We start from the raw sequence: 20,951 nt of genomic DNA, 5'->3' as shown, positions 1-20,951 counted from the left end.
AGAGGATGTACTTCCTCAGACAGCTCAGGAAGTTCAACCTGCCCCATGAACTGCTCATCTTTTACACAGCCATCATTCAGTCTGTCCTGAGCATCTCCATTTCTGTTTGGTTTCCATCTGCCTCCAAACATGACAGACACAGACTTCAACGAACTGTCAGGTCTGCAGAAAAAATAAATTGGAGCCAGCCTGCCCTCCATCCAGGACCACGAAGCGAGCTGGTAACATCTCTCCAGACCCCTCACACCCTGGACACACACTGTTTAAACTCCTCCCGTCTGGTTGACGTTACAGAGCTCTGTACATCAAAACAGCCAGACACAGGAATAGTTTCTTTCCACAGGCCATCACACTGATGAACAATTTAATCTGCCAAAAAAAAAAAAACCCTCACTAATTCATATACCTCATGTACAACTTCAACCTGTTTGTCTGTTTCTCCTTTGCACACATTTTTATTGTGAATTATTTAGTGTTTAGTGTATATTTACACATGCTTGTATGGAGAGGGTGCAGCTCAAACCGGAGTCAAATTCCTTGTATTCTTGGAAGATACAAATAAAGGCTATTCTGATTCTGAGATGGAGTTTGCCAAGTGAAGTTTTTAACAATTTCTGAGCCAACCTTCATTGACATGCCAAATTTAGTAGAAATCAGCAAAAAGACCTGGGGTGTCAACAAAGTACAAGTCAGTCAACAAAGAGACAGACATGAGCTGCATCCCAATGATTAACCTTTGGCAAATCTGACCTTGCTGGGCAATTCCGGAGCCCACTTCCCATATGTGTACCAAATTCAATGCAAATCAAAGTGAAAAATTTAAATTTTGACCATTGACCCCAAGAACCTTGACCCTAATGATTAATATTTGACAAAATTTGACCTCACCTGGGCAATTTCAGAACCCATCTACAAGTGTGTGCCAAGTTGGTTATCAACCAAAATGAAAAACTTAAATTTTAACCATTGAGCCCAATGGCCTTGATCCCAATGATTGACCTTTGGCAAATTTGACCTTGCCTGGGTAATTCCAGAATCTGCTTCCACTTATGTGCCAATTGTGGTGCAAATTGAAGTGAAAAACTTACCTACACTCTAAAAAATGAACCGCTGTCTCAACGAGAAAAAGTGATGTAACAATTTGCATAGATATTTTTAAGTTATTTCAAATTAACTAAAGTTATGTCAACATAACTATAGATGTCTTGTGGCATTAACTCAGCTGTTGAAATAACTAAGTTGAAATAATTGAACCCCGATCAAGGAGAGTGGTTCTCTTCAACATTGCGTTGAGGTCTGGGACAGTGCCTAAGGAGTGGCAAACTGGGGTGGTGGTCCCCATATTTAAAAAGGGGGACCAGAGAGTGTGTGCCAACTACAGGGGCATCACACTACTCAGCCTCCCTGGTAAAGTCTACTCCAGGGTGCTGGAAAGGAGGGTTGGGCCGATAGTCGAACCTCTGATCGAAGAGGAACAATGTAGGTTCTGTCGTGGTCGTGGAACAACCGACCAGCTCTTTACTCTCACAAGGACCCTGGAGGGTGCCTGGGAGTATGCCCACCCAGTCTACATGTGTTTTGTGGACAGGATATCGAGGCGTAGTCGGAGGGAGGAGGGTTTCCGGCTTGGTGGGCTCACTGTCTCATCACTGTTTTTTGCAGATGATGTGGTCCTGTTGGCTTCATTGGCCAGTGACCTCCAAGACTCACTGGATCGGTTTGCAGCTGAGTGTGAAGCGGCTGGGATGAGGATCAGCACCTCTAAATCTGAGCTCATGGTTCTCAGCAGGAAACCAATGGATTGCCTACTCTGGGTCTTGCCCCAAGTGAAGGAGTTTAAGTACCTCAGGGTCTTGTTCAAGAGTGAGGGGACAATGGAGCATGAGATTGTTTGGAGAATCGGCGCAGCGGGGCGGTATTGCATTCACTCTACCGTACTGCTGTGACACAAAGGGAGCTGAGCCAAAATGTGAAGCTCTCGATCTACTGGTCAATCTTTGTTCCTACTCTTACCTATGGTCATGACCGAAAGAACTAGATTGCGGGTACAAGCGGCTGAAATGGGCTTCCTGAGGAGGGTGGCTTGTGTCTCCCTTAGAGACAGGGTGAGAGGTTCGGTCATCTGTGGGAGGCTCAGAGTAGAGTCGCTGCTCCTTCGCGTTGAAAGGAGCCAGCTGAGGTGGTTCAGGCATCTGGTAAGGATACCTCCTGGGCGCCTCCCAAGGGAGGTGTTCCAGGTACGTCCATCTGGGAGGAGACCCCGGGGAAGACCCAGGACCAGGTGGAGAGATTATATCTCCACACTGGCCTGGGAACGCATCAGGATCCCCCAGTCAGAGGTGGTCAATGTCGCACGGGAAAGGGAAGTCTGGGGTCCCCTGCTGGAGCTGTTCCCCCCGCGACCCAAACCCGGAAAAGTGGTTGAAGATGAGATGAAATGATGATGATGATGAAATAATTAAAAAAAAAAACTATGCAAATTGTTACATCAATTGTTCTCATTGAGACAGTAGTTCCTTAACCTTGGACAAAACAAAGCCCTTAAGGACAATTTGGGGTTTAACCTATATGAGGACAGTACTTCTGGAAACTAGTGGCCCAAGCACCTTGAAGGAATAGTGGAACAAACAAATACACACGCAAACATTTCTCAAATTATAGACAGACAATGAAAATAACTAACCCAAAGATGCATGAAAGTCAAGAGGAAAACATTTACAAGTTTCCATTCCTGTAAAGAAAATTTCATTTGTGTTACTGGGTAAAAGACTGGATTAATATTATTATGCAAACATAAACCAACCTCACTCCAGTTTCCTACAACCCAGAACACGTCCATGCTGACAGGTTCTCTCGCCATCAGGTTGCTCTTGTCACTGGTGGAACTGGTCATGGGACTATCTGGTTGCTGGTTGTGGCTCTCGGTGTGGTTGCCTTTTGAGTGCAAAAGAGGCTTTTTAGGACGTGAGGAAGAGGTACTTTTCTTTGATTTCTGGTCTGGCTTTTTCAGTTTGATTATCTTCACTGTGGGTCGCTGGGGTGATGCTGTGGCACTGAATGGTTGTTTCACAGTTGAGGTTGGGACCCGTGTTGTGTAGTGACTTTTCCACTGAACTGACTTCCTGTTGGGAGTGGTGTGGAGAACTCTTTGTGTCCAGTGACTGTAAGAATTTACATGTAGGGTGGTGTGAGGTTTGGAGAAGGGATACTGGTGTGTGGTCTTGGCCAGTATTCCAGTAGTAGTGTGCACGGTGGAGTGGGAGGTTGTTATGGGTGTTCTGGTTGTTTGCATAGTGTATGGACTTAAAATGTGACTGATGAATATATGCGGTGCTGCTGAGGTGGTGGGCAGTTTAAAGGAACTTCTGAATGGTGTAGGTGTGCTAACAACATCCAGATCAATAATGCCCCCCTCCATTGTTGTCCTGTCCTCAACAACATAATCATATCCTGGCGTGTACATCTCCATATTTGGTGTACTTCCATCTTCTCTCTCTTCCTTCTCTTCTACTGTTCCCACATCAGTCAGCTTTTTGTCCTTTTCAGCAGAGGTGGCTTCAGTAGGGAAAGAAACTCCTCCCTTATTTTCTGCACCCATACTTTTTCTTATTGTGGCGTTGAACTCGTCTTTTGTTTCTGAGATTATAGGGGCTGTAGTCATGGGGGATGTAGTTGTTGGGATGAATGTGGTTGTAATTTCTTTGTTGGTCGTTTTCTTCCTCACATAGTCAGTGACTGTAGGTGTAACTGTGGCTGTGCTGCTCATGGGTACCCAGGTAGGTGGAGCAGGACTCTTGGTAGGGTGGCTCTTTGGTGGGTAAATGCGGCGATATTTAGGGAAAGGCAAGAGACGTCTACGAAGACTTGAATTAGGACAGTTCTGCAGGGCACACAGGGATCTGGAACGAGGTTTAGTAGCAAGATCGCAGGTTTTTTGGGGAGTTAATGCACATGTAACTGTCCGTGAGCGTACGCCTCCTCCACATGTAACAGGACACTGCGTAGAGGAAAGAAAGAATGCAGAAATGTTCAAGTACATACAATATTACTGTTCAGGAAGGAAATATACTTTATCAATTTCGTTTAACACTTTAATCAGTTGTACACTTTGGGGGTGGGGTGACATTGTAGAATACAATGGGTCTCACATGTCACTATGAATGGCTATTGTAGGTAGGACTCGATGGAGCTGTAGCCCGCCCCTCAATATTTGCTGGAGTCTGGGATTCAAAACATTTTCTAAAAACCAATTGAGATTTCTCAATAGAATGGTATTGTAAAGATACAGATGTCCCCAGATGTGGGATTATTGCTTCATATATGTCATATTTTAACCATTTAGCGCCCACCCTCAAACGAGACTGCGCTTGATAAATTTGTTTAAATCATTAATGTTTGTACATTTTCTTCTTGTACATTGTTTTCTGTATTCTTAACCAAAGAAAGTGTCTTCTTTAATAGATTGCAAGATCTGACTATGAGAAAAGCTAAGATCAAAGGTTAAAGTTAAAAGCTTACCTCTTCCCAGTTACCTACAGCCCAGTCCTGTCCACAGGGGATGTCTCTGTTGCATGGCACCACAGGTTTGGGTTTAAGGAGATGCTTGCACTCCACAGGGTGCAGAACCCTCTCCTCTCCTGCAACTGTACGCACGCACAGCACAGTCCGCTTGCGCACTCCGGCTGAACCACAGGTGGCTGAACACTGCTGCCAACCTCCCACCCACCACCTGAGGGAGAGGGGAATGATGATAAGTGACAGCTGATAAGTGTGACTATATTCAGAAAAGTATGAGGGAACATGCCAATCCTCATGTTGTCACTGAAAATATAACCAGAAAAATATTTCCACAAAGCTGCTGCAGAGAATTAAGACACTTGGAGCTCTCCAAGTGAAACGCTTGTTTTATGGCCAAACTTTTGTTTTCATGCTAGTAAAAACAGAGGGAAAAGAAAAAACCCTGGTAAATTGTATAAAATAACAAAGACAGTGAGAATATAGACCTGGCAGGACAATCCATATTCTTGCATCTGCGGTGTCTGTCTTCTGGACGGCTCTCTGCATCACACAGAGACTCATCCACCACGCCCGTATCCATCTCGAAACACCGCACTGGCTGATTCTGCTCACCTAAAACACAAAATACATGCACAGGTGATGCTTTACCCAATCAAAACAACAATGTAGCAAAAATCCTTTTGCTTCCATAAATAAATACACACACACACACACACACACACACACACACACACACACACACACACACACACACACACACACACACACATATATATATATATACATACATACATACATATATATATACGAGGTCTATTAGAAAAGTATCCGACCTTATTATTTTTTTCAAAAACCATATGGATTTGAATCACGTGTGATTGCGTCAGACAAGCTTGAACCCTCGTGCGCATGCGTGAGTTTTTCCACGCCTGTCGGTTGTGTTATTCGCCTGTGAGCAGGCTTTGACTGAGGAGTGGTCCACCCCCTCGGCGGATTTTCATTGTCAGGAAATGGCGGAATGATTTGGGCTTTTTTTCCATCAGAATTTTTTCATAAACTGTTAGAGACTGGCAGCTAGAAACCATTAGAAAAATTTATCTGGCTTTCGGTGAAAATGTTACGGGCTTGGTAGAGAATAAGGAGTGTTACTGTCGCTTTAAGGATGGCCCCCAGCGGCTGTGGGGCGCACCGCGCTCCAAAGCCGCCATCGACAGGCTGAATGACCATTTCATTTCTAAACGGATGGCTGTCTGGATCCGTGACCATCGTGTGCCATTTCTCTGGTTATCACAAGAGCTGGACATCAACTATTTTCCGGCAGATTTCACTTTTAACAAGAGATTTTGTCATGGAAAGCCGAGCGGAGGCTTTGCACGTCACGATGGATTCGCTACTGGAGCGAGACAAAGGAACACCTCCGTTTTGGTCTCACAGGACGGCTTTGAGATGGAGTTCAGACAACTGTCGGTGGTTCATCACGGCGTTGCTTTGCGCCATGCGGCACACACAAAACGGAGGTGGTTTTTTTCACCGAAAACCAGCTTAATTTCTCAAATAGTGTCCACTCGGATATTCCTCACAGGTCCAGAAAAATGTTGATAAAGCAACGCGCGCCGTCTCGAGCAGCGTGTGAAACAAAGGAATTCAGCCGAGAGGGCGGGACCACATCTCACTCAAGGCCTGCCCGCAGGGAAATGGCGTCACCGACACGCGTGAAAAAACTCACGCATGCGCACGAGGGTTCAAGCATGATTGGTGTAATCGCATGTCATTCAAATCCATATAGTTAAAAAAAAAATAAAAGGGTCGGTTTATTGTCTAATAGACCTCGTATACATACATACATATATATATATATATATATATATATATATATATATATATATATATATATGTATGTATATTTATACACACACACACACACACACACACACACACACACACACACACACACACACACACACACACACACACAGTAGTGTTCAGAATAATAGTAGTGCTATGTGACTATGTGGATTTGTGAGAATGTACTGAATCTACTGGTACCTTGTTTCCCATGTAACAATAAAAAATATACTCAAAACCTGGATTAATCTTTTTAGTCACATAGCACTACTATTATTCTGAACACTACTGTATATATACACACACACACACACAAATAAAAATAAATATTATAAAAATTAATTAATATTAAATCCCAACCTAGGCCACAGGTGGTGCTGCAGTCTGTCCATGCACCATGTCGCCAGCTATAAACAGGTTGGAGAACCTCGTTTTCCATGTCTCTGTGCTTCTTGATGTTGTACTCATACTTTATACCTGGATTCTTCTCTTGATACAGCAACTGGAAACAATTAGATATTACTCCATAACTTGATCATCAAAAATAAATAAAAGCAAAGATTCTTTAATTATGCAAGTCACTTAGCAAGAAAATACCATGCAAAATGACAGACTGTTTTAAACTGATTCAAAAATACTTGAAACACATTCTAAATTGTGTTCAATTATACATTAGCTCGTTCTAAACCGGCTTCAAATAGCTCTTAAAAAAGCGATAGCCATCTGTCATGAAAGGCAATTAGTCCACAGGTTTTTCTTCCAGTTCTTTACTTCAGTAGGCACTGAGTGCTGTCAGACTCTCTGATTTCTTGCGGATACAACCAGATCCGCATTGATATTTGGCACAGGTTTTACACCAGATGCCCTTCCTGATGCAACTCAAGTGTTACCTGGAGAAACACACACAGCCGCTGGTGTTCCAAAGAGGTCTCCCATCCAAGTACTAACCAGGTCCCGCACTGCTTAGCTTCTGAGATCTCACGGGATCAGGCTTACACAGAGCAGATCGGCTGCATCACCTTTCCTTCTAACAACACTCAATAAGCGTTTGGGAACTGAGGACACTAACTGTTGAAGCTTTGTAAGTGGAATTCTTACGTTACGTTCTGTCATGTTGTTAATGAGGCGAACTGTCTCTACACAAACACACCCACATTCATCCAACCGTCAGTTGCTGAACAATTCAGATCGCTCCAGTTTGCTCCTCAAAATCCACAGCAGAAGACCTTTGTGACTGCATGCTTAGTTGGGCTCTGTGCCATGGAGTGGCGCAGAGAGGAGGAGGAGAGAGCCAGATGTGTGGTTCCACGTGGCTCTCGTCACGCTCTTTTTCCCAAACATCAGGCATATGCAGCAGGTGGAACACCTGCAGGAGCGCGCTGAAGAGCACTGGAACGAGACTTTTAGCCAACTTGGTGTCACTGTCCTTCTTTGGCATATTGCAGCAATGAAACTGAATGTGGTGCAGCAGGGTTTAATTGTGCGCACGTCAGAGAAGAATGCTGTCACACTCTATTAAGGATCACCACCAATCAAGATGGCTCAACACGCTCAGTTGCGAGCTCCACGCCATGAGGCGAAATGAGGGTGGTGCGTGACATTCGTGGAAGATTTTTTGATAGCCAAAAACATGCTCCATGAAAATCACGAATATCACGCACCAACACGCACTATTAAGAAACCTGTTCAGATGCATTAAGTCACGTTAAGAATGTCAGGAATGTGCCAAGAATGACCCAAATATGACATTTGTAACGCGTCTTGCCTATATGTAAACGCAGCATAAAGTGAGTAGGGTATACGTCAGCCAACTGACGCCTTTCTTTTTTTTTATGGCTCTCATGATGCACCTGCATTACCTTCACAGCCCACCAGGTAGCTGCACCCCATACTTTGGGAATCACTGAACTATTCTCTTTACATAGATTTTACCTGTGAGATATTTCAACCTACCTGAATCATGACTGGCTCTGTAGTGGGTCCAGGAGCAGTGAGGTTCTCCATGTTCCCGCTGCGCTCGTAGTAGAACATTGTTCCACCTGCCTCGTACTCCCCGTTCCACTGGATGATGTAGTTGCCATTGAGGAAGTAGTCCTCTGACCTCTCCTTCCTCAAAGCTAGAAAGTTACCCGTCTCCTCCACTTCCTGCACCAGGATGTCCCGCGCGCCCTCAGGTATCACACCCACGTCCACGTAGCCTGGGAGAAGCAGGAAGAGGCGGGGAGGGGGAGTCATGGGGAGGTAATGGATGGCCCACCATGCCTGCTGCCACACTCCCAACAGCATCCAGACGAGCAGACAGCTTGTCTCTGATCTTTAATGGAGGCTGGGTTAGGCCTGCGGGGGAGGCTGGCATGTGTGTGAGCATACGACGTGTGAGGGGTAATGCCCTGTCTGTTTTTTATTGCACACGGATTGGGGGGGAGGAACGAAAGCAGCTACGAGTGGGTCTCTGGAGTTTAATGATGTTTGTGGGGAGGTGTGTCTGTTTCTGTGTTTGTGCAAACGAGGAGGAGGGTTGCCATTAGTCTGAGCCTTTTCATGTCTTACACATCTGGGCTGGTTATCTGGAGAGGAGGCCGTAAGCGGCATGGATGAAGGAGGGGAAGATTGAGGGAGGGATGGTTTTGTTGTTTTTGAGGTATTGATTCTGCAGGTGAGTTGTGCTTTTTACAAGCACAGAAACACTGTGAACACACGTCAGCACACCAGCAGAGTTCAACTGGACAAACAGCTGCAAGATGTGGACAAGAATGTTATCACGGCAACAAAGAAACAACACAATGGCGTCATGCTAATAAACTGTCCTGAAATGACTTTCTTAATTCTATTTTGCTTTGACACCATTCTGCTGGATGCATCAAAGCTTTGCTTCCACATGTGTTCTCTGTTGTCTGAGTAATTGAACTTGTTTGGAGATGCTGAAGCGGTCTGGATTACCTTTGTGCTGAACTCACCAAATCCTTCTCCCCCATCAAAACTCTTATAGACCGTCTCACAGCTTGTGCCATCCCCCAGACAGACTCCACAGCGATCCTCCTCTGCGTTCGAGTCGATTCCATAGTCACATCCCACCTCCTACAAACAAATATACAAAGATGCACAACCACAACGTTTGTCCAAACACCGCTGTGCTTCATTGCAGTTCCTTTGCAGCATGGTTAAAACGCTGACCCGCTATAACCCCTGAGCCTCTTATAGTCTCTTACCCAGCCACACTACCTTGCACACTCCATTGACGCAGATGTTTCTGGACTTGTTGTTCATGTAGCACGGCGTTCCATCTGTCACGGTGTCAAGCATCTTCTCCGAAAAATTCTCGCCGACAGGTCGACAGTGCAGCTCACATGGATGTACTGTAACAGGGACGGAAATGAACAATACGTCACACAGAAAACAATATTTTTACAAAAGTAAAAACACATGACCCCATTTACATTTATATATCAACACTGATTTTCATGTGACAAATGAGACAAAAACACAAACAGAAGTGTGGTGCCTGAAAGAGTGTCTCCACTAAATTACATCAATAACTTTCTCGTGTAAATGCTGCCCTCTGCTGAGCTACATGTGAAATCACACGTACCAGTCTGAGACATGTTAATAATGTCAGGTCAAAAATTATATTGCCGCTGAAATCTGGAGGGGGTTTGAGGGTGTGTGTGTCCAATCTATGCATATATTTATAAACTATATGCAATTTATAATCCAAAAAGGGGAGGTTCCATTTTCCAAGATGGCGGTCATTGTGGTTAAAACACACTGCAAATCTGAAACAGCAAACTTAACAACCTCAAAGTCGATGCTAACGCTCCACCAATGGTTCCCATAAATGTTAAGCAAACATTTGTGAAAGTATTTCATTAACACTTTGATAGTGTTGTCTGGTTCAGTAATACTGTCTCTAAACTACATGTCTCCTTATAAGGGCAGAAAGCCAAGGTGTTTCCAAGGAAACCTGATGAAAACGTGTACATTACACACAGAACACCCACAGGCGGTACTCAAACCTAAAAAAATCTACAAATTATGGCACAACAGCACTGCTACTGGACCACAGTATAGAACATTTGATTCAAGAACTGCTGTTTGTCGTTTCTGACTCATTAATGGGTTAAAGTAAAAGCGTTGAATTATTGTACATCTGTACAATAAAAAGTAAGTCCCTTCGGCTGCTCCCTTGTTTGCACTTGGGGTCGCCACAGCAAATCCATTTTAGTCTTTAAGTTGCTATTCATTCATTTCCGAACCTGCTTATTCCAATTAAAGGTCACTAGGAGGTATGGTGCCTATTTCAGCAGTCACTGGAAGAGAGGTGGGATAAACCCTGGACAGGGTGCCAGTTTTTCGCAGACAAACATAAAAAATAAACAAACTCATTCCCACCTATGGTAAAGTTAAAGTCATCAATTCATCTAAGCTGTATGTTTTTGGAAGTGGGAGTAAGGTGGAGAACCAAGAGGGAACCCACGCAAACATTAGCAGACCATGCAAACTCCTCACAGAAAGGACAAGGGAGAAAGTGATCCTGGGAGCCGCTTGTTGTGAGGCAACAGTGCAAACCACTAAGCCACTGTGCTGCCTGTTTTTAGGCATAATTATACATAAACATACATATTCTCTCAGATCGCTCACAGAGTCAGGATTGGCCCACACATATCCACAGCTCTCACAATCAGCACCGGTTCCCCTCAAGGCTGCATGCTGAGCCTGCTGCTCTTCATCCTTATCCACACCACAACACCTTCATTAAGTATGCGGATGACACCACAGTGGTAGGCTGTATCACTGGAGGAGATGAGTCCGCCTACCGGATGAGGTGGAACAGCTGACGGTGTGTTACAGAGAAATGACCTGCTCCTGAACACATCCAAAACCAAGGAGCTAATCATAGACTTCAGGAGAAACAAAACAGGCATTCAGCCTATTGTCATTAGCGATGGGTATTGATAAGATTTTATTGATATTGATGCCATTATCGATACCTCCTGTGAATCTTCTGTGTACTAAAAGTAGGCCTTACAGGTTTTCTATGTCAATAACATTTTATTGAGTCTTAAAGTAAATAAATATGAAATTGGTCACTGGATCCTTGATCTCTGGACATAAACAAAAATAAACAAAATCTGTAGTTTTTTTTCCAAAAGCATTTCCTTTCAGACAAAGGCGTAAATCTAACTCCATACCTCTGAGCTGAGCTCTTGCAAATGGCTGCGCTGTTCGTCAGCATCAATGTAATTCATAAAGATCAATGTCATTAATAAACAGCAGAGGACGTCTCATTTTGGGCAGATAACAACGTTTAAGTCTGTTGTAGTTCATTGTCTGTATTACAGCATTTGGAAAGATGTGTCATTTGATTTAAAACAGCGATTCGCTTTGAAGTTATTAATTCAGACCGGACTCTAATTTGACTCAGCAGAGAGCGGCACAGCGTTTGTAGCTGTGCGAATGGAACGGAGGACGATTTTCGTTTCTTGCTCGCAACAAGACAAGAGTCCCAGTTAGTGACTTTAATCCGCACAAAAGTGACTCACGATTGACATCTTTAAATGGCTTTGAGAGGGGTTAAGAAGTGGACTTACTGCTTCTGAAAAGCAGTGAAGCAGAGAACCAATGAAGCACTGAGTTGGTGCACTGCTTTGTTGCTTCAAGCTTCAAGAACAGCCGCTGCAGAAGCGGTTGATCACAGACCCGCTGCAGGGTCTGCAATCAACGTAAATAAATGATCATTTTCCAAATAAAACACCCTGAAAAACAACGGCCACTCTGAAGGACCAATAAGGGAATCGTTAAGCAAAAAGGCTATTGATGTCGGTGGATCGAATCATTTCTTAACAATTCTCGAAAAGAATTGGTTCTCGATACCCATCCCTAATTATCATTGGGGGACCTGTGTGGAAAGGGTCAGGGACTCCCATTTCCTGGGAGTCCAGAAACTGACCTGGAACAGGAACACCACATATTTGGTAAAGAAGGCACAGCAACGATTCCACTTTCTGAGAATCCTCAGGAAAAATAACATAAACCAGAGATTGCTCGTATCTTTTTACCGCTCTACCATGGAGAGCATCCTCACATACTGCCTCTGTAAGTGGTTTGCCAGCTGCACAGGGATCATCAGGAAAGAGTTCCACAACGTTACCAAAATGGCAGACAAAATTACTGGAGGACCTTCATGTCTCTTCCTGTCTCAGGAGAGCAAACACCATCCTAAAGGACACATCCCACCCTGGCCACTCTCTGTTTGAGCTACTGCCATCAGGCAGACGGTACAGGGCCATTAAAGCAAGTACAAATAGACTGAAAAACAGTTTCTACCCAACTGCTGTTAGAGCTTTGAATGCCACTGGAACCAAATATCCAGGTCACATGCCACACTTGAAATGAGTGCAATATTTGTTCATGTGCAATATCCACTGCCACTGAAACATCCAGTTTTGTACATACTTTTCTCTTTTTTCATACATTATCTCTTTTTTATAACTACGTACTTATTTTTTTTTTTTTAATTTGCGCTTCGAACACACCTTTTTCATTCTGTTAAATTTTAGGTTATTTTCTTTTTTCCCCAGACCTTTAAAGTATGCGTGTAGTTTACTCAGGTTCATATTTGCACTGAAAGGCTTGTACCTTTACTTGTTGCAATGACAACAAAGTATCTGTATCTGTATATACTGTAGGAGTAAGGAATCATACATACAGTATTTACAGCATATTTTGAAGTGTTGTTTTAGTCCTTGTGTCTATCTATGTTAACTTGAAGAGTTTTGATCCAATCTGGATCAAACTTTGTTTAAAATAAATATGTACACAAAAAAAGTCAAGGTCACAGGCCACAGTCAAATTTTAACACACACACACACACACACACACACACACACACACACACACACACACACACACACACACACACACACACACACACACACACACACACACACACACACACACAAAATAGTTATTCTGTGGAACGGATTAATGGCACATATGGCTACTAGTGAACACCAACATGAAGTCATAGATCACCTTTACATTAGTTACATGACCTTTGACCAGGGGTGCACCATGAAAAGCCTTGAAAGATTTAACTCAAACAGTTTGGCACCAGTGTGGGGTCAACATGGTGTAAGGGTTGTGCGTTAGTCAGTGACAAAATGGTTTAACTTTGGACAGAAGTTATCACATATCAAAGCCACACAGAGCCACTTGTTACAGTGTCACTGAGTCACAATTCAGTTGTGTGATTCATGTCACACACGGGTGTCCAACGCTCTTCTTTGATTATCTGTAGTTTCTAAAAATGCGTAAGTTTATTAATCTCCCCAAAATGTTCCAATAAAAATACATAACAGCCCTCTCTCCTTGCATGTGTGTGTGTGTGTAGTAGTAGTAGTAGTATGGCAGTGTGTATTTATGGCTTTTCTTACTTACTGTGATTAACCACAGGAATCCACTGGTAGAGCTCATTGTGGTAGGGCACGGTGTCAAACTCGCTGCACAGCATCTCTCTGAACGCTGGTTTATTTATCTGGCAAGGTTTTGTGTTACAAGTGCGATAGCGCTTCCTTTCTCCCGTGCAATACTTGCCCCCAAACTCGGGTCTGTGGAAAACACATTCTGAATCAGCCAACTGATCACAAAATCACTTCACAGAAGAGAACTGGTTGCGGAAAAGTAAAAAATATCCTTGCAAAAGCAGTTCATGTTATCGTGGTGAATCATATTTTGTGTGTTTCTCCTCCGTTATTATGTATGTGGCGTGTTGGGACAGCCTTGCATGGAAGAATGTGAAGTGCATGGCGGAGGCGGGCCACATTACAAGCTCTAATTTTGTAGATCTATGATTGTGCATCGCGTTAACCGTTGTATATGCAGCCAATAAGTGCCGAGTGGTTCAGGGATGGTGCTCACAGTGGAGGAGATGCTAATAACACACAAGTCAGAATTTCCAAAATTGTGGAACAACAACTTTGTTTCCCATGGAGAGTGCCGTTGTAGCACGACAGGCAGTTCTGGGGTCGGCTAACTTGCTGCACACAGTGCAGAGCTGCAATAACACACCTTTAAGACAACAGTTTGCTGTACAGTGGATCTTACTTTGGGCTGTTACACTCCCTCTCTGCAACCTGAACTCCAGTTCCACAGGTCCGAGAGCAGTGAGACCACGTACTCCACTGACCCCAACCTCCATTCACGGTTTCTGGCAGCTTCCCCACAATCACACACTCTCCTGAGATGCACCACTAATAAAGGAGAAATCACTCCAATATAACACTTTTTTAAAACACTCTACATGCTGTTGTTCATCCTCAGGGTGAGAACGTTCCAACAGTCACTATATTAATTTAATATCCACCTTCTCTGGTCCACAGCGAGTGCCGTCTATAGGCGAGTCAAGTTTGGAACGACAGGAACCATTCACTGAACACCACAGAATCTGGCAAACATTCTGAATAAGCAAAACACAAAATACACAAAAAATTAGCTTTTTAAAACTTGAGCAGCCACTCTGGTTTGTGCATGCAGGGGCTGTGAGTTTCTCCAGGTAAGACTGGAGTTGCTTCAGGAAGGGTATCTGCTGTAAAAAAAATTGTGCCAAATCGTACTGTAGTGACCCTGAATCAGGAGGGGGGATTAGCTTCTCAAACATACGTCCACTTAAAATTGTACAGCCTTTCAAATTTCACAAAACTGACGAAATTTAGTATCGGGTTATTTTTGAAACATGTTGCAAAATTACAGCTCATTTTAATGAAGAAATCATATTTATCCAGGGTGAATTCCAAAATGAATATTCTGTTTTCCTTTTAATGCCATCTGCAGACACATGCATGAGGTTTTGAAATTACCGGAAGTGGCCTCTGACCTCACGTGATTAGCGTACACAGGGCGTGCACGTGAACATCTGTAAGATGCCTTGTAAATCACTTCAGTGGTGTTATCCAGTTTCAAAAACAGTGTTTTTAAATTAAGAAGTGTTTATTTATTGCTAACTTTAAATATTTGAGAAACATATTAGATTTATTTAGAAATAAACTGTTTCAAAGCATTTTTCGCTATGTTGGATTATTTTATTCAAGAGAACAGCCAGCCGATATCACCATGCATCTCTACTCTGATTAGCTGTCATCCCTTGCACAAGTCAGGAGAAGCCCCCACATGAGCTATGACATCGCTATTATGGACTGCTATTGTAAGTAATTCAAGGCCATCTGTTGTTTTGAAATTTTCCCCTTTGGGGGACTCATCATCACTCATATTCAATCGCTTATCCAGGATTGGGTCGCGGGGGCCACAGCTCCAGCAGGGGACCCCAGGCTTCCCTTTCCCAGGACACATTGAACACCTCTGACTGGGGGATCCCGAGGCGTTCCTAGTCCAGTGTGGAGACATAATCTCTCCACCTAGTCCCCGGTCTTCCCTGGGGTCTCTTTTCAGATGGAGGTGCCTGGAACACCTCCCTAGGGAGGCACCCAGCGGGCATCCTTACCAGATGCCCGAACCACCTCAGCTGGCTCCTTTCAATACGTAGGAGCAGTGGCTCTACTCCGAGCTTCTCACGGATGACTGAGCTTCTCATCTTATCTCTAAAGGAGACACCAGCCACCCTTCTAAGGAAGCCGATTTCGGCCGCTTGTACCCGCGATCTAGTTCTTTCGGTCATGACTCAACCCTCATGACCATAGGTGAGAGTAGGAATGAACACTGACCAGTAGATCGAGAACTACGCCTTTTGGCTCAGCTCCCTTTTCATCACCAATACGGTAGAGTGAATGCAATACTGCCCCTTCTGCACTGATTCTCCAGCCAATCTCGCGTTCCACTGTCCCCTTACTCATGAACAAGACCCCGATGTACTTGAACTCCTTCACTTGGGGTAAGACCACATTCCCTGCTCGGAGTAGGGAAACCCAGCAAGTTCCTGCTGAAAACAATGGCCTCAGATTTAGAGGTGCTGATCCTCATCCCAGCTGCTTTACGCTCGGCTACGAACCAAACAAGTGACTGTTAGAAGTCACAAGCTGATGAAGCCAACAGGACTACATCATCTGCAAAAAGAAGTGATGAGACCCTGAGCCCACCAAACTGGAAACCCTCCTCCCCCAACTACGCTTTGATATCCTGTCCATGAATATCACAAACAGGATTGGTGACAAAGCACAGCCCTGGCGGAGGCTAACCTCCACCGGAAAGGAGTCCGACTTACTGCTGAGCACCCGAACACAGCTCTCGCTTTGTGCGTAGGGAGACTGGATGGACCTGGGAAAGGACACTGTCACTCCATACTCCCGCAGCACTTCCCACAGTATCTCCCAGGGAACCCAATCATACGCCTTCGCCAAGTCCACAAAACACATACTCATACACATACTCCTAGGCACCCTCCAGGATCCTTATGAGAGTGAAGAGCCAGCCGGTTGTTCCACGACCAGGATGGAACCTGCATTGTTCCTCTTCAATCAGAGGCTTGACTATCGGCTGAACCCTCCTTTCCAGCACCCTGGAGTAGACTTTACCAGGAAGGCTGAGTAGTGTGATGCTCCTGTAATTGGCACACACTGGTCCCCTTTTATAAATATGGGGACCACCACCCCAGTTTGCCACTCCTTGGACACTGTCCCAGACCTCAATGCAGTGTTGAAGAGACGTCTCATCCAAGACAGTCCCTCCACACATTGAGCCTTCAGCGTTTCTGGACAGATCTCATCAACCCCCAGGGCCTTGCCACTGCGGAGTTGTTTGACTACCTCACTGACTTCCACCAGGGAAATTGATGAAAATCCTCCATCAGTTTCCAGCTCTGTCTCTACTATAGAGGGTGCGGTCTGAGTACCCTCTATAGTAAAATTAATGAATTGTTATTGTTATATCATATTATGAATCCCCTATTTAAAGGCTAATAAATAAAATTCTAGTGGTGCTGAAGAAAATGCTTTTTATAACTTTGAAAGGCTGTACACCTGGAATCAAAATGACAAAGATTTGAAATTAAAGCAGCCACCTTATATATCACCAGCAAAAAATACAACATATATTCTAGGGCAGGGGTGCCCAAGTTAGAGATCTACCTTCCTGATACTCTTAGTTGCCTCCTTGTTCCAACACACCTGAATCCAATGAAAGACTCGTTAGCAGGCTTTTAATGAGCCTTTCATTGGATTCAGGTGTGTTGGAGCAGGGAGACAACTAAGAGTGTCAGGAAGGTAGATCTCGAGGACCGAACTTGGGCACCCCTGTTCTAGGGTAATACATTCATTAATTTTCTGAACCCACTTATTCTACTTAAAGGTCAAAAGGATGGAGGATTGGTGGGGATGGAGCCTATCCCAGCCATCAATAGGCGAGAGGCGGGGCACACCATAGACAGGTCTATTGTGAAACAGGTTGACTCATTGTTTTTGGGTTTTTTAAAGAAAGTATATAAAAATTATAAAATGTATAAAATTCAGCTCGGTTTTTGTTCTACAACCATACAAAAAGAAATGTGAGTGAAATTCAGATACTCACATCCACCTCGGTGCAGAAAGTAGCATCTGCGCCGTACTGGAGCTGGCACTGGTGGTGTGTGGTATAGCGGATGCCGAGTCGTGCCAATGGGGTGGTGAGGTCTCTCTTAGATGGACGGTCATCCAAACAGGAACCCCAACCACGGCTAATATACAGATATTAATACCAAGAGCATATGAAACATAAAATAGAAAAACCAATACAAACAGGAAAGAATTGAAGACATGAAACAAAATTAATGAACCAGCTAAAACGTAAAAGCAAGGCTTTGAACTGGTTCAAGAAATTTATTCATTTTCCAGAACAGAAATACCTATTTGAAATAATGGTAACAGATTAATAATGTTTTTGTTGATCTTTTATTCCAAATTACAACATTTAATGCTTGCTGATGCTGAGTTCACGTCTTTTCTTCCCCTGAACATCATGAATGGCAGAGAGAAATTTACTAGTGGTAGGTGATTAAAGTAAAAATGTTGGTGTGGTTTGCTCATTTTGAACCTAAGGAAGTAAATATTGTAATATGTACCTTAAAAATGCTGGTTTTAGACATCAACTTCATCAATGTTTGAGGGAAAAGCTAACATGTAAAGAGAAATAATGTTGGAAAGAGCTGAAGTTAACCTAAACAATGACCCCAGGACAGCCTAGTTTAACTTTAGCATTAGCAATACAGTAAAATATAGCCTATATCAACAGAGATTTTTGTTATAATGCCCGAAAGATAATAGATCATTCATTTATAGTTTGTGATACCGTCATGAAAACCACTACATTTTCATGACGGGAGCACAAATTCATGGACCATTATTATCTGGTGGCTCTAACCAGTTCAAGAATTATTTGGAATCCAAAAGTGGAAAATCTTAAAGCAGCAATTTTGCTCAGAAATACCAGGTTTTTTTTTTAATTTGGACTGAAGCCCTGCAAAAAAGAAACTATAACTTCAGCAAAAAGAGGTTTGAGAACAAAATTGGTAGCCCTTGCTTCCAAGTAGAATATGGCTAAATCACTGGTCTCAAATGGGTGACTTGAGGGATGGCTAAGGCTAACAAGCTATGGGTTCATGGCCTATGCCATGCTCTGTGTGGCACTACATACAGCCCATATGATGAGTTCCATCATCACATTAAACTAAAGAAGGATTTGCAGCATGACCTGCTGTATTAAACCCAAACTACAGTGATATGCTATTATCACCAGGCCATGCAAAACTCAAAATTGAATTAAAAATGGCTCTTGAATTTCAATTCAGTTCATGAATTTTAGGTGAATTTTGAACAGACCAAGCAAACAAGATGAACTGCAATTCTAAGGGCCCCTTCACACACGAATAAGTACAGCTCGTATGAGCAAGCCACGAAAACACCGCTGAGATGGTATGGTGCACGCGATGGTGTCATGTGAGCAGGAACACAGTGCGAGCAGCTGAGACGTGTTTCACCACACAGCACCGCTGATGTTGAGAAAAATAAAATAAAAACAGCTGTATAATTAGTGAATATCACTGGGTTGATATAAATAATACATAAAAGGGGACGCAATACAGAATCACGCGGTTAAATAACCCTGGTTAAATAAAAAATAAATGGTACTCACAGGATTCGAACCTGTAAGCTCTGATTACCAGACAAAAACTTTACCACTGTGCTACAATCACTGTCTTATAACAGGAGCGTGAAATGGCTAAAATCAACAAGCAGATAAACGCATTTTTTAAAAAAGAGAATGAAACGCCATGATAACTGACCAAACGGTGCTTGTTACGGCACATTTCTGCTGATACATGACTGAAAGTGGCGTATTTGTCGCACTGTTGGCTTGTCATATGGTCCTGCGGCAGACAGACGTGACATTCAGATCGCCTGCTGCGTGTCCACATGAACTGACGGTCCATTCCAGCTGGAACAGCCTGTCAATCTGCGTGCTCTCCAGCCTGTCGCAAAAGCGAAATATGTTTTTATGAATTTCCATATGAGGACAGCAGGCAGAGACACACGCCTCATGGTGGAATGTTGTAACTTCATTTCCTTCTAAACACATTAGGTGTTCTCCAGCCAGGACATCCAGGAGCACAGATCACAACAGCAGTCGCTGTGAGCAGACACCCCCCGTGTCTGTTCAGCGCCCAGACCAACGTGTCTCTCTGTTATGTGGTCAGGTGTCTCCCCGTGCTGTGTGGCACGGGGAGGCACCTGGGGGAGGTGATGGTCTAGTGGTTAAGGTGTTGGGCTTGAGTCCAGAAGATCATGGGTTCAAATCCCTGCCTGACTGGAAAATCACTAAGGGCCCTTGGGCAAGGCCTTTAATCCCCTATTGCTCCCGATGTGTAGTGAGTGCCTTGTATGGCAGCACCCTGACATCGGGGTGAATGTGAGGCATTATTGTAAAGCGCTTTGAGCGTCTGATACAGATGGAAAAGCGCTATATAAATGCAGTCCATTTACCATTTTGCTGTCCAGCCCCCATGTGATCAGATACATATCAGCATTTTATGCAAGTGTGCCCCCCCCCCCCGGCATGGGTGACACACGCACACACATGCGAGACACATGCATGTGTGTTGCTTTCATGCCCCACTCGTGGGGGCACTTAGACAAATTTCGCATCCAGCTCAACAGTGATCATCTGCTGACTGATTTCATGCTAATAGTGCGAATGGTCACACATTTTCTAAGTGCCAAGCGAGCGGTGTTAGGTGTGCATGCATGTCACCTGGAATTTGGCCGACACCTGCCACAAGAGTGTTCGATGGGCTCTCACAGCGCAAACTCTGTCAGCCAGTGGTGTGCACAAATAGTTGTAGCAACAGGTGTACGAGTCGTTAGAAGCAGCTCCGATTTTACATGTATTGCATACGATTCCTGCTTCATGCGCAATTTGACCACATTCATACTATGTGTGAAGGGGTCCTAAAAAATCCTGCATTAAGTGCTGAGTCACTGCAGCAGCACACAGCAATATTTTGGAATGGTTCTGAATGTCTCTGAATAAGTGTTTTCTTTTAACATTGAGTAGAAGCCAATAAAAGTATGACTATATCATTATTATTGTTTTTATATTTATGTGAAAGT

The 20,951-nt window shown here is 43.8% G+C and overlaps 1 protein-coding gene across 1 annotated transcript in view; it reads right to left on the bottom strand.

The window, feature by feature from the left end:
• adamts12 (ADAM metallopeptidase with thrombospondin type 1 motif, 12) overlaps positions 1 to 20,951 on the bottom strand; it is an 89,228-nt gene that overhangs the window by 24,821 nt on the left and 43,456 nt on the right. The window contains exons 9-19 of the mRNA XM_034170749.1: positions 17,878 to 18,022; positions 14,726 to 14,818; positions 14,467 to 14,612; positions 13,801 to 13,970; positions 9,586 to 9,719; positions 9,321 to 9,441; positions 8,317 to 8,561; positions 6,724 to 6,865; positions 5,004 to 5,130; positions 4,519 to 4,729; positions 2,804 to 3,997 (exon numbers count right to left, since the gene is read on the bottom strand). Of these exons, the coding sequence (XP_034026640.1) occupies positions 2,804 to 3,997; positions 4,519 to 4,729; positions 5,004 to 5,130; positions 6,724 to 6,865; positions 8,317 to 8,561; positions 9,321 to 9,441; positions 9,586 to 9,719; positions 13,801 to 13,970; positions 14,467 to 14,612; positions 14,726 to 14,818; positions 17,878 to 18,022 (2,728 nt within the window). The remainder of the gene's footprint in view (positions 1 to 2,803; positions 3,998 to 4,518; positions 4,730 to 5,003; positions 5,131 to 6,723; positions 6,866 to 8,316; positions 8,562 to 9,320; positions 9,442 to 9,585; positions 9,720 to 13,800; positions 13,971 to 14,466; positions 14,613 to 14,725; positions 14,819 to 17,877; positions 18,023 to 20,951) is intronic.

This window comes from Thalassophryne amazonica, chromosome 5 (genome assembly GCF_902500255.1).
Source record: "Thalassophryne amazonica chromosome 5, fThaAma1.1, whole genome shotgun sequence".
Taxonomy (NCBI): domain Eukaryota; kingdom Metazoa; phylum Chordata; class Actinopteri; order Batrachoidiformes; family Batrachoididae; genus Thalassophryne; species Thalassophryne amazonica.
Note: the sequence above shows the minus strand (reverse complement) of the source record. Positions and strands in the feature narration are given on the sequence as shown.